Consider the following 13,803-nt stretch of genomic DNA (forward strand, 5'->3'; position numbering starts at 1 on the left):
GATCTTGTTTCTTCTTGGTAACTGATAATGACAGATTTATTCCATTGATTCCATGACATACGGACGAATAAAAGCTGCTTAAGGCCAGGCAAAGTGGCTGACACCTGTAATCCCAGCACTTTGAGAGGCCTAGGCAGGTGGATCACTTGAGGTCAGGAGTTCCGAGACCAGCCTGGCCAATATGGTGAAACCTTGTCTCCAATGAAAATACAAAAATTATCTGGGCTTTGTTGTGGGCATCTGTAATCCCAGCTACTTGTGAGGCTGAGGGAGGAGAATAGCTTGAGCCCGGAAGGCGGAGGTTGCAGTGAGCTGAGATTGTGCCACTGCACCCCAGCTTGGGTGACAGAGTGAAGCTCCGTCTCAAAAAAAAAAACACAGAAGCTGCTTAAGACTCTTTATGCTTTTGAGCTGTGGTCCTTGATAATCCTTGATTATGGATAATAACTTTGGAGTTAAAATATTTTATAATGAATTTTTGGCACTGGTATTGGTTCTAGCTGTTGTAGAAGAAAGTTAGTATTTTCTTATACATATATGAACCAGGCAGTACATATTAAACTATATAATAGAGTTATTGTGAGTTAATGGGTTATCATTTTTTAACATCGGGATAAGATCTGAGAGACACCTACAAGCTAGTAAATAAGTGAGTGCCATAGTTGGAATTTCAACCTAAGTTTTTCTCAAATTTAAGATACCTCTCCATTTAAAAAAAAATCTAAGAAAAATAGATTCACTTCGTGTTATGCTCTAAAATATTATAGTAAGAATTAAGGGCTTGGAAATTCAGCACTTTAATTTCTATTTTATTTTATTTTATTTTATTTTATTTATTTTATTTATGTTATGTTATGTTATGTTATGTTATGTTATGTTATGTTAATGTTATTTTTTTGAGACGGAGTCTCGCTCTGTCACCCAGGCTGGAGTGCAGTGGCCAGAATCTCAGCTCACTACAAGCTCCGGCCTCCCGGGTTCACGCCATTCTCCTGCCTCGAGCTCCCGAGTCGCTGGGACTACAGGCGCCGCCACCTCACCCGGCTAGTTTTTTGTATTTTTAGTAGAGACGGGGTTTCACCGTGTTAGCCAGGATGGTCTCGATCTCCTGACCTCGTGATCCGCCCGTCTCGGCCTCCCAAAGTGCTGGGGATTACAGGCTTGAGCCACAGCGCCCGGCCTAATTTCTATTTTAATTTTTGAATAATTAAGTATGTATTTAATGCTAATTAGACAGATGGTCTTATTATATAAATATATATTTAATGCTAATTAGACAGATGGTCTTATTATATAAATACCTGTTTTCTGGCCGGGCGCGGTGGCTCAAGCCTGTAATCCCAGCACTTTGGGAGGCCGAGACGGGCGGATCACGAGGTCAGGAGATCAAGACCATCCTGGCTAACACAGTGAAACCCCGTCTCTACTAAAAATACAAAAAACTAGCCGGGCGAGGTGGCGGGCGCCTGTAGTCCCAGCTACTCGGAGGCTGAGGCAGGAGAATGGTGTAAACCCGGGAGGCGGAGCTTGCAGTGAGCTGAGATCCGGCCACTGCACTCCAGCCTGGGAGACAGAGCCAGACTCCGTCTCAAAAAAAAAAAAAAAAAAAAATACCTGTTTTCTTAGTTTAATAGAGCGTTGCTATTTCAGAAAAGTCAATTTGGGATCATTGGTACTACATTATCTATATATTTCAGTTTTTATTTTATATTTAGGAAAACTATGCTGAAATTTGGAAATGATACGAATATATCTTTATGTATTTACTTACTTTGAATAAGTCTTTTTCAAAAAGTTTGGAGAATAAGGTTCTTTATGTTTTCTTTTTTGTGTTTACGTTAAGTATGGATGCTCAGAAATCTTATGTATGATAAAGAGATTGTTTGCTAATTACAATGTATTTTTAAAAACCATTGTTTCTACCAGTAAACAGAAACTAAAATATAAACTGCATGCTCCAGTGAACTAATTTTCTTTTTTTTTGCTGCTATTTGTCTTCTCTTTTAGAAAAGTATTACTATATGTTTATTTGAATTCTGTAGTTTTTTGTTTTCTAATTTGAATATTAATTCTCATTATCTCAATTGTGTGATTACCCCAGCACTTAATTATTTTGATTTCTCCTTCTCTATCTTATGAATTCTTATTTTATTTTTATCGTTTTAAACATAGTCTAATGAGGGAAAGTTAAGTAATTTTCTGTATTCCCTAAACCTAGAGATATCAAAGCAGGAAATATCCTTCTGACAGAACCAGGCCAGGTGAAACTTGCTGACTTTGGATCTGCTTCCATGGCATCACCTGCCAATTCCTTTGTGGGAACGCCATATTGGTAAGAATAGTTAAAGCAGTCAGCAGCCGTTTTAAGTGTCTATCTGTGTTTAACATGAAATACAAATGAAGTGGAAGGTAAAGTACTGTCAGGAATGTTAAACTCAGCCAGGTGAAATGGCTCACACCTGTAATCCCAGAACTTTGGGAGGCCGAGGCAGACAGATCACTTAAGGTCAGGAGTTTGAGACCAGCCTGACCAACATGGTGAAACCCTGTCTCTACCAAAAAGTACAAAAATTAGCCAGGTGTGGTGATGCACCCCTGTAGTCCCAGCTACTTGACAGGCTGAAGTGGGAGAATCACTTGAACCCAGGAGGCAGAGGTTGCAGTGAGCCGAGATTGTGCCACTGTTCTCCAGCCTGGGCGACAGGGTGAGACCCTGTCTCTCAAAAAACAAAAAAAAAAGATTAAAAATTGAAAAAAAGAATGTAGGACACTAATTGAAGACATGCATTAGTGCTTCATTTACAAATAAGATACCCATAAGATTGATAATTGTGTGATTGAGTTGTAAGCTGCCCTAGCCACTTTTATCATGGAACACCATTTTTATTTGAAAGAAACACACAAACTATGATTATTCAGTCTTGGTTATTGTGGCAGATAATTTTCTTTAATAAACGACATGAACTTATAACTTCAAGGAAAACAACTGACAATAGTTGTTGCCAATAGTAACATTCGATCTTTTAAGCAAGAATAGACTTTTTTTTTTTTTTTTTTTGAGACGGAGTCTCACTCTCTCGCCCAGGCAGGCTGGAGTGCAGTGGCGTGATCTTGGCTCACTACAAGCTCCGCCTCTTGGGTTCAAGCGATTCTCCTGCCTCAGCCTCCTGAGTAGCTGGGATTACAGGCACCAGCCACCATGGCCGGCTAATTTTTGTTTTTGTTTTTGTTTTTTTTTTTTGAGACAGAGTCTCGGCCGGGCGCGGTGGCTCAAGCCTGTAATGCCAGCACTTTGGGAGGCCGAGACAGGCGGATCACGAGGTCAGGAGATCGAGACCATCCTGGCTGACACTGTGAAACCCCGTCTCTACTAAAAAAAAATACAAAAAACTAGCCGGGCGAGGTGGGCGCCTGTAGTCCCAGCTACTCGGGAGGCTGAGGCAGGAGAATGGCGGTAAACCCGGGAGGCGGAGCTTGCAGTGAGCTGAGATCCGGCCACTGCACTCCAGCCCGGGCGACAGAGCGAGACTCCGTCTCAAAAAAAAAAAAAAAAAAAAAGAGACGGAGTCTCGCTGTGTCGCCCGGGCTGGAGTGCAGTGGCCGGATCTCAGCTCACTGCAAGCTCCGCTGCCTCCCGGGTTCACGCCATTCTCCTGCCTCAGCCTCCCGAGTAGCTGGGACTACAGGCGCCCACCACCTCGCCCGGCTGGTTCCTCGCCCGGCTGGTTTTTTGTATTTTTTAGTAGAGACGGAGTTTCACCGTGTCAGCCAGGATGGTCTTGATCTCCTGACCTCGTGATCTGCCCGTCTCGGCCTCCCAAAGTGCTGGGATTACAGGCTTGAGCCACCCGCACCCGGCCTTGTATTTTTAGTAGAGATGGGGTTTCACCATGTTGCTCAGGCTTCTCAAACTCCTGACCTCGTGATCTGTCCGCCTCAGCCTCCCAAAGTGTTGGGATTACAGGTGTGAACCATTGCACCTGGCCAAACATTAGACTTTTGTAATGGGATCCTGAGACCAAAATATTTGAGAACCACTGGCCTAAAGGATATGAAGTATTATAATCTGCAAACTGGAGCAGATGCAGAATATAATTCTGCCTTGGGAGCTTCTTTTTTTTGGGGTGGCTGTTACATGATAATGATGGATAGTGAGAATAAATCTCACATTGTATATGCATTGCTAAATATTTACCTTACAACCTGTAATGCACTTAGTTCCCATTATAAAAATTCTTATGTCCAGATATGTTGGCTAGAATTCAAACCGGTGATCTCCAGGGAGATGACTTACATTCTCAAAGAATAGTATACTTTTTAAAAAAATGTTTAATTTAAATGAACATTTTGTTCTAGGATGGCCCCAGAAGTAATTTTAGCCATGGATGAAGGACAGTATGATGGCAAAGTAGATGTGTGGTCTCTTGGAATAACATGTATTGAACTAGGTAAGCATTGTTCTTCATTACTATGGATTAAGGTTTGATCAATGTTTTACATCAATTTCTGTACCGATCTATAAAAATTATAGATTTTTATCTTAAATGTGACTTTATAAGGGGGGCAATATATTTAGTAAGGTTTTCACTTTGGTTGTTTGGTAATTTTTATTTATATTAGGGTTAGCTATATTATATTTGCTCTGTTCCATTATAGCTAAAATAATTTTCCACTGTGGTTTTAATTATGTTTGAGGAATCTATGTCTAACATTAATGAGTATTTGTTAAACACCTAGAATATGTTTATGATTACCGGATTTACCAGCTGTAGAATATCTGTAAAGCATTCATAACTAGCTGGGGTAGTTACTACTTTTTTTTTTTTTTTTTTTAACTTTGAATTAGGAATGAAATTAGATGTCAGACTGTCATACCTACATACCATTTTGTAACAGTTTGATATATATATATATATGATTTATAAGATGGTAAGTCCGACTTCATTCAACAGGGGCCATGATGATAGGTATATGGATCACTGTAACAGGGTCTTACAGTGAGGGAGAGAGTGGATTCAATTTCCTGTAGCAGTTTGATTTAAAGCACACATTTTGTTCAGTTGCTTGTAAATGGAACTGTGCTAAAAACAGTGGACCGTCATAACTTATGTGAGCCAGTAAACTGTCACTGCAATTGAAGATGCTGGCCATCTTCTTGCTCTGGATTTCCCAGTGGAGGTCTACCAGCCCAATAGTCTTTTCCTTTTTATCTTCTTATAAGAGCATTGCATTAAATTTTACTTATTTATTTGCTTATTTACTTACTTATTTATTTTTGAGACATGGTCTTGCTCTGTCACCCAAGCTGGAGTACAGTGGTGCAGTATCAGCTTACTCTAACCTCTGCTTCCTGGGATCAAGCAGTCCTCCCACCTCAGCCTCCCGTATAGCTGGGACTGCAGGCGCACACCACCACACCAGGCTAATTTTTGTATTTTTAGCAGAGACAGGGTTTCGCCATGTTGTCCAGGCTGGTCTCAAACTCCTGGGCTCAAGCTATCCTCCTGCCTCAGCCTCCCACAGTGGGGGGATTTCAAGCATGAGCCACAGCGCTCATCGAAGCCATTCTGAAAGGAGTGACTGAGGATGGAAAATAATACATTAAAAGTAAAATCTATTGGTAATTTTGATTAATCATTATCTACTCGAGTTTGTCAGTTTTCGAAAACAAGTATAGGGAAAATGAGGTAAAATGAAGGTAAAATCTTGCTTGTTATTACACAGTAGATTAAAGTTATGATTTCTATTACAACCAGACTACCTTGCAGTCCAGTTTTTTTTCCTAAAACATAATCTTTAAGTATTTTCACTTTTATTGGAATTCCTATGTTAACTACTCCCTTCAAGCTCCACATCCTGCTCTTTGTTTTATAGTTTAACAGCATCAACAAACAGAGATTTGGAGATGACCATAATGTCATACTTGTGATTTCTTTATCTTAATTTGAAGTTTCAAAACTATTTCTTCCATTTGAAAGTACCTTTAAGTGTCCTAAACTCTAATCTCTGTTCTTTTACGTATGATTCTTTTTCCTACCCATAGATCCTAATTAATTTCTTAAGAATCCTGGATACACATGTAGAGAAGCTAGTTAATGTACTCTTTGCCCATGGGATCCTTTTACTTTCTTAATGCTGGCTGATGCATACATGTGCCCCTCAGTGATAGTGAAATTGCTTTAATGGACCTGTTAGATTTCATTGATATATTTTAAGATTTATTTGATTAGAAGGCATTTGTTGGCTCATTGTTCTGCTTAGAACAAAATCTACCTAAACTTTGTAGTTTCCGTGAAATGGCTTCTTATTTCTAGCTTTTTATTCTACTTCATAAAACAGAGTTCCTTCACAATAGAAGTTTTTTTTTTTTTTTTTTTGAGTCGGAGTCTTGCTCTGCCGCCCAGGCTGGAGTGCAGTGGCCGGCTCTCAGCTCACTGCAAGCTCCGCCTCCCGGGTTCACGCCATTCTCCTGTCTCAGCCTCCCGAGTAGCTGGGACTACAGGCGCCCGCCTCGTCGCCCGGCTAGTTTTTTGTATTTTTTAGTAGAGACGGGGTTTCACCGTATTAGCCAGGATGGTCTCGATCTCCTGACCTCGTGATCCGCCCGTCTCGGCCTCCCAAAGTGCTGGGATTACAGGCTTGAGCCACCGCGCCCGGCCACAATAGAAGTTTTTATACTTAAAATAAAGCAACTTTAGATGTGACTGCCTTTAACTAATTTTACATGGGTGAAATATTTGAAATAATTTCTTAGAATTTTAGGCATTCATTTGGTATCTTCACTTTTATAATCTTTCATAATAATGTTAAACATTTTACTTACAAATGTTTTGAATATTTTGAAGTGCTAAGTCAGGAACTATATTTTAAGCCTGTTTAGGGTTATAGGTGAAAGGTCTAAAGTAGCACAGGCCAGGAATACTTTTTGCGATGAAGGAAGTGTTCTGTATGTATGGCTTTTCAGCTAAGGGAGTGAATTTTCTAAAATTTTGTTTAAATACATTTGCATTTAAATAGTCACATGTGGCTAGTTAGCTACCCTGTTAGATAACACAGGTCTAGAGGTATGATTTTCGTTTTTTTTCTTTTCTTTCTTTTTTTGGGGGCGGGGAGATAGAGTCTCACTCTGTTGTCCAGGCTGGAGTGCAGTGGCACAGTCTTGGCTCACTGCAACCTCCACCTCCTGGGTTCAAGGGATTCTCCTGCCTCAGCCTCCCGAGTAGCTGGGATTACAGGTGCCTGCCACCAAGCCCAGCTATTTTTTTATTTTTAGTAGAGATGGGTTTTCACCATGTTGGCCAGGCTGGTCTCCCTACTCCTCACCTCAGGTGATCCACCCACCTCAGCCTCCCAAAGTGCTGGGTTTACAGACGGTGAGGTATGATTCTCAATGCAAATCAGATTCAGTCTTGGGACACATACTTATTATAATATGCTTTTCTATGTTGGAAGAGTTAAGGATAGCAAATTAAAACAAACTATTTTCTTACAGTATAGGTAACAGAAAAAATTTACATCAACTATACCATTATTGGTCTTGATAAACATAGTTATGAATAGATAGATATGACTCTTTCATGCTTTAGTGTCGCAGAGGTTGAAATTACTTGGTTATGTCTTAATACCAAGAAATCTTATAATACATAATTTTTCATGAGTGGGTTTGGTTACATGTTTCTTTATAGTTAATCTGATGAAAATTCTTAGTTTCTTGTTATTTGAACTGCATGATTATATAATCTTTGTAAAATGTAATTTATCATTTTTAATTACATAATATGTTTAGGGTATAAAATTATAGAAATACAAAAGGAGTGAAAAGAAAATAAATTATTCATAGTTCTACTCTCAGCTGGGTACAGTGGCTTTACATCTGTAATCCTAGCACTTTGGGAGGCCGAGGCGGAAGGATTGCTTAAAGCCAGGAGTTTGAGACCAGCCTGGACAGCATAACAAGACCTTGTCTCCACCAAAAACAAGACAAATTAGCTAGGCATGGTAGCCTCACACCTGTAGTCCCAGCTACTTGGGAGGCTGAGGTGGGAGGATCCCCTTTAGCCCAGGAGTTTGAGGCTGCAGTGAGCTATAATTATGTTACTACACTTCAGCCTGGGTGACAGAGTGAGACCCTTTCTAAACAAACAAATTAATTAAATTAAAATAATACAGGAAACAAAAGTACACAAAGTCATTTTTCCCATTGAGAGGAATAAATGAAAATATTAAATTTGAACCCATTTATCTCACCCTTTGGTGATTACTCTTCTGTATAAGTATATATAATTTGAACTCTTTCTCTGGAAATTTTATTATTGGACATTGTTTCTGAGATTTACTTTCTAGACCGTTCAGTTCTTCTGTCTCAGTTTCATCTGATTTCCTTTTGAGTTTTGGAGGTATTAATTTTACAGAAGCAGTTCAAATTTATGGGTAGAGACAGTTTAGAAACACGCACAAGATAATAAGAAATAGTATCTCTAACTTAAAATAAATTTGGTTTAAAATTAAGTGGTGGCTCATGCCTCTAATTGCAGCACTTTAGGAGGCCACGGTGGGAAGATCACTTGAGCTCAGGAGTTGGAGACCAGCCTGGGCAACATGGAGAAACCCCATCTCTACAAAAAAATACAAAAAAATTAGTTGGGCATGGTGGCATGCGCCTATAGTCCCAGCTGCTTGAGGGGCTGAGGTGAGAGGATCACTTGAGCCCAGGAAGTCAAGGTTGCAGTGAGCTAAGATCGTAGCACTGCACTCCAGCCTGTGTGACAGACCAAGCCTTTATCTCAAAAAAAGGAAAAAGTTTAGTAGTAGCTTATAAAAATTTGAGACAGAAAATATTTGGCCGGGTGCAGTGGCTTGTGCCTGTAATCCCAGCACTTTGGGAGGCCAAGGTGGGCAAATCACTTGAGGTCACGAGTTTTAGACCAGCCTGGCCAACATGGGGAAACCTCATCTATACTAAAACCGTAAAAATTAGCTGGGTGTGGTGGTGCATCCCGGTAATCCCAGCTACTTGGGAGACTGAGGCAGGAGAATCTCTTGAACCGGAGAGGCAGAGGCTGCAGTGAGCTGAGATCTTGCCACTTCACTTTGATCCGGGTGACAGTGTGAGACTCTGACTCAAGAAAAAAAAAGTTATTTGAATTTATGAGAGTCTAACACATAAATTCGGTGAATCTCTTCTGTGATTTTTAGCCAAGTTTAATGTTCTTTGATAAAATTGAGAGATTTTTAATTTAATAGTGAATGACAAAATTAAAAAGCTATGTTCTAGTTTGATATAGGTTTGATATATTGATGGTATACCATTTAAAAGACTTAGTGACCAAGAGGTTTATTCACATTGTAGGTTGAAGTGGAATGGGGATTCAGAATTTGAACAGAGAAAGGAGGGCATCTGCTTAAGGAGAGAAAAGATGATCACAAAGATGGGATATTGGTTACATGGGAGGAATTTATCAGATAGAAAAATAAATTAAGGGCCAGTCGTGGTGGCTCATGCCTGTAATCCCAGCACTTTGGGAGGCCAAGGCTGGCAGATCACCAGAGGTCAGGAGTTCAAGACCAGCCTGGTAAACATGGTGAAACCCTGTCTCTACTAAAAATACAAAAATTAGCTGGGCATGGTGGCCCATGCCTGTAGTCCCAGCTCAGGGAGGCTGAGGCAGGAGAATTGCTTGAACCTGGGAGGCGCAGGTTGCAGTGAGCTGAGATTGTGCTACTGCACTCCAGCCTGGCAACAGAGCGAGACTCCGTCTCCAAAATATATATATATATGTGTTAAGGATAATGAGAGCAGGGTTTCTCTCATTGTCAGAGAAGGATTTTACAAATGTGGAAAGAGAAAGCTAGAAATAAACACGATGTTGTTGGATTGGAATTTGAGATATTGTACTACAATATTTATTTTCAAATATAAATATCTAATATATGTCATGTGTTTGTACACATAGGTGTATAAATGTATTATGTACATGTATATATTCCCAACTCTGTTCATTGAGCGTGTCTGAGAGCAGTGACACCCCAGCAGCAGTAAGCACACCTAGTACAACAGCCCCTTGGAGAAATGATTGATCCAGGGTCTGGGCTAGGGAAAGCATAAGATGAAGCTAGGACATCTTAGTGTACCAGAAAGCAAGAAAGTAACCAAATAATAATGGGACCAAGTCCAAAAGACAAGCCAGCTTAAAAAGGTTTCTACTGTTCAAATATGAGATAATTTGAACATCAAAATAAATGATATAACTTATTAAAATAAAAATCTGTGACTCCATACAATAAATAAAAGAATAAAGTTGAAAGTTTCATGAGAAGCAGAATATTTATGTAGATTCAGAGTACCATCTTGCAAAATGCTTATTAATTACAAAGGAGGAAAGGGAAACTTTATCATGAAGAAGACTGGCAGACATGGGCCTTAATGAAGTGATCAAAGTGAATACCATCAATAACAGAACTTCTCAAAATCAAGTGCCACCTCATAGGATACAAATTATAGCATTACCTCTGTGATACTCCTGCTAAAGGTGTTTAGCCTAACCCTGATAATAGGAAATGTCAGAAAATCTCAAACTAAGGTACATTCAAGAGTCCTGTATATCTCAGTATCTTCAGAGGATTGGTTCCAGAACCCCCTCAGATAAGAAAATGTGCAGATGCTTAAGTCTCATATAAAATGGCTTAGTTTTTCATGTAACCTATGCATATCCTCCCATATACTTTGAATAATCTCTGGATTACTTACAGTACCTAATATAATATAAATGCCATGTAAGTAGCTGTCTTAAAAATTTGTATTTTTGGCTGGGCGTGATGGCTCACACCTATAGTCCCAGCACTTTGGGAGGCCAAAGCGGGTGGATCCCCTGAGGTTGGGAGTTTGAGACCAGCCTGACCAACATGGAGAAACCCCGTCTCTACTAAAAATACAAAATTAGCCAGGCATGGCAGCGCACACCTGTAATCCCAGCTACTCGGGAGGCTGAGACAGGAGAGAATTGGGAGGCTGAGACAGGAGAGAATCTCTTGAACCCTGGAGATGGAGGTAGTGGTGAGCCAAGATCGCGCCATTGCACTCTAGGCTGGGCAACAAGAGTGCAACCACGTCTCAAAAAATAAATAAATAAAAATTGTTAATTTTTTTATTGTTAAAAAGTCTTTGTTGTTATTTTTATTATTTTTTCCCCAGATATTTTCAGTCTGTGGTTGAAATATTTCAGTTGGTTGGTTCAGTCTGTGGATGCAGAACTTACAGATACAGAAGGGCAACCATACTTCAATTTGTCAAAGTCATGACTTCAACTTTTACCTTAAGAAACTAAAACAAAGAGCAAATTGAACACAAAATAAGCAGAGGATTATGATGATCAAAGCAGAAATCAGTTGAATAGAAAACTGAAAAACAATAGAGAAAATCAGTGAAGCCAAAAACTAGTACTCTGAGATCAATAAAATGATTAAACCTCTAGCCAGACTAATCACAAAATAAAAGAGAGAAGACACAAATTTCCAATATCAGGAGTCAGAGATTATAATCACTATAGATTTTACAGGTATTAAAAGAGTAATGGGGAAATATGAACAATTTTATGTCAATAAATTTGATAACTTGGATAAAATGAACAAATTCCTTGAAGATTGCCAATACTCAAAGCTCACTATTGCTACACGGGATATTATTGGGACATTTGAATGAAATTTGAATGTAGTTTGGGGATTGGATGATAGTCTTATATCACTATTAAATGGCCTGATTTAATGGATGTATTATGATTCTTTAGGAAAATGTTCTTCTTTATAGGAAATATACACTCAAGTATATATTAAGGATGGTGAGGCATCAGGTCAGCAATTTATTCTCAATTGATTCACTTGAAAAAGTTCTTGGAGGCTGGGTGCAGTGGCTCACACCTGTAATCCCAGCCCTTTGAGAGGCTGAGTTGGGAAGATCACTTGAGCTCAAGAGTTCAAGACCATCTTGGGCAACATGGTAAAACCCCATCTCTGCAGAAAATACAAAACATAATTGGGCATGGTGGTGCACACCTGTGGTCCTAGCTACTTGGGAGGCTGAGGTAGGAGGATTGCTTGTGCACAGGAGGTCAAGGCTGTAGTGAGCCGAGATTGTGCCACTGCACTCCGGCCTGGGTGACAGAGCGAGACCCTATCTCAGAAAAAAAAAAAAAAGGGGGGGGGGGGAAAGCTCTTTGAACTCTACTTGCAATTTTTTGTATAAGTTTAAGATTGTTTCAAAATAAAATCATTAAAAAAAAAAGAAAAGAAAAACGTGCCCAGTACTAGAGTACCCCTTGCACCTATTTTAACAGGAATGTTTCCTTTCTTTTACAGCGGAAAGGAAGCCTCCTTTATTTAATATGAATGCAATGAGTGCCTTATATCACATAGCCCAAAATGAATCCCCTACACTACAGTCTAATGAATGGTGAGTATTGTTAATATATATATTGCTCAATGTTGAATAAATGAAATGCTTTTTCATAATCTATTATCAAAGTGATTTAATTTCAATTAGGTAAAATGTATCACCTTATAAGATATTAAAATAGATTTATTTTAGCCTTTTAAATATTATATTTATTCTTTATCATGTTTCCATTTCATAGCATATGTATAACTGAGTTCAGAAAAGGATGGATGATGTCACATGAGTGTAAAAAGTATTCATTTTTACAAGAATTTGTATTTTACTTTTTCTTTAAATTTAGGAATACCTAATCCTAATTAAATAATAAATAGCATTTAAGCATTAATATTTTATAACTAAACTATATGTATTATTACAACCTATAGTGATATTTGATTGCAGGATGGCTTATAATTTATATGATATAAAAATATAGGTAAAATGATTTGACTCTATCAAAATTACCAGGTAATTAAAAATTTTGGGATCACTCTAACTATGTTATTCAGTTTTATCTGATATTCCTTCTAGGGCTTCATTGATTTGATAAAATTTAGTTCATTCGTGTAAAGAGGTTTATGGACAACAGATTGACAATTTTAGAAAACTAGGATTTTTTATCAACAGTATAAAATTGTAGTAGAAAATTAATTCCTCAGGTGTACCTAGCATTTGATAAATTCTAGGGGAATAGCTAGCATATTTAATTAATATTTAGAAAATCACCGATATGTAAATTAGGGGTACTTAATTATTTAAAGAGTACATAATTATGTCTCATTCATTTAAGTCTTTGCCATTTAAGAATGTGCCATATAACTCTACTAAACTTATATAATGCTAAAGCTCTGTGCCAAAAGATTCTTTCTGTATAACTCTGTGTTTAGAATTATGTAGAACGAATCTTTTGACACTGACTTTAGTGTTGTGGTATGCTTTAGTACATTTTGTGCTGCTGTAACAGAGTATCAGAGGCCAGGTAATTTATAAAGAACAGAAATGTATTTCTCATTTTCTGGAGGCTGGGAAGTCCAGGATCAAGGCACTGGCAGGTTAGGACCTGGCCCTCCTGCTTACAATATAGTGCCTTTAATTCTGCATCCTTTGCAGGGGAGAACCATTGTGTCCTCACATGGCAGAGAGCAGGGGAGAGAGAACCCTCTCCCACAAGCCCTTTTTATAGCAGCATTAATCCATTCATGACCTGAACAACTCCCATTAGGCCCCACCTCCCAACACTGTTGCATTGGAGATTAAGTTTCAACATCAGTTTTGGAGGAAAAAAACATTGAAACCATAGTTGATACATGTAAGTAATAAATGTATTGAACACAGACTGTCTTTACACTGTGTTTGAGACTTGGGGATTTATAAAA

The 13,803-nt window shown here is 38.7% G+C and overlaps 1 protein-coding gene across 4 annotated transcripts in view; it reads left to right on the forward strand.

Moving 5' to 3' along the window:
* The window catches only part of TAOK1 (TAO kinase 1), a 175,632-nt gene that overhangs the window by 103,757 nt on the left and 58,072 nt on the right, over window positions 1–13,803 (forward strand). For 3 of the 4 annotated variants that reach the window (XM_030922972.1, XM_030922971.1, XM_010367972.2), the window contains 3 exons: window positions 2,219–2,332; window positions 4,357–4,448; window positions 12,352–12,445. In XM_030922972.1, coding sequence (XP_030778832.1) covers window positions 2,219–2,332; window positions 4,357–4,448; window positions 12,352–12,445 — 300 coding nt within the window. Of the gene's footprint in view, window positions 1–2,218; window positions 2,333–4,356; window positions 4,449–12,351; window positions 12,446–13,803 lie in introns of those variants that run through there. The other variant, XM_030922973.1, reaches the window with a different exon arrangement.

This window comes from Rhinopithecus roxellana, chromosome 19, assembly GCF_007565055.1.
Source record: "Rhinopithecus roxellana isolate Shanxi Qingling chromosome 19, ASM756505v1, whole genome shotgun sequence".
Classification (NCBI taxonomy): domain Eukaryota; kingdom Metazoa; phylum Chordata; class Mammalia; order Primates; family Cercopithecidae; genus Rhinopithecus; species Rhinopithecus roxellana.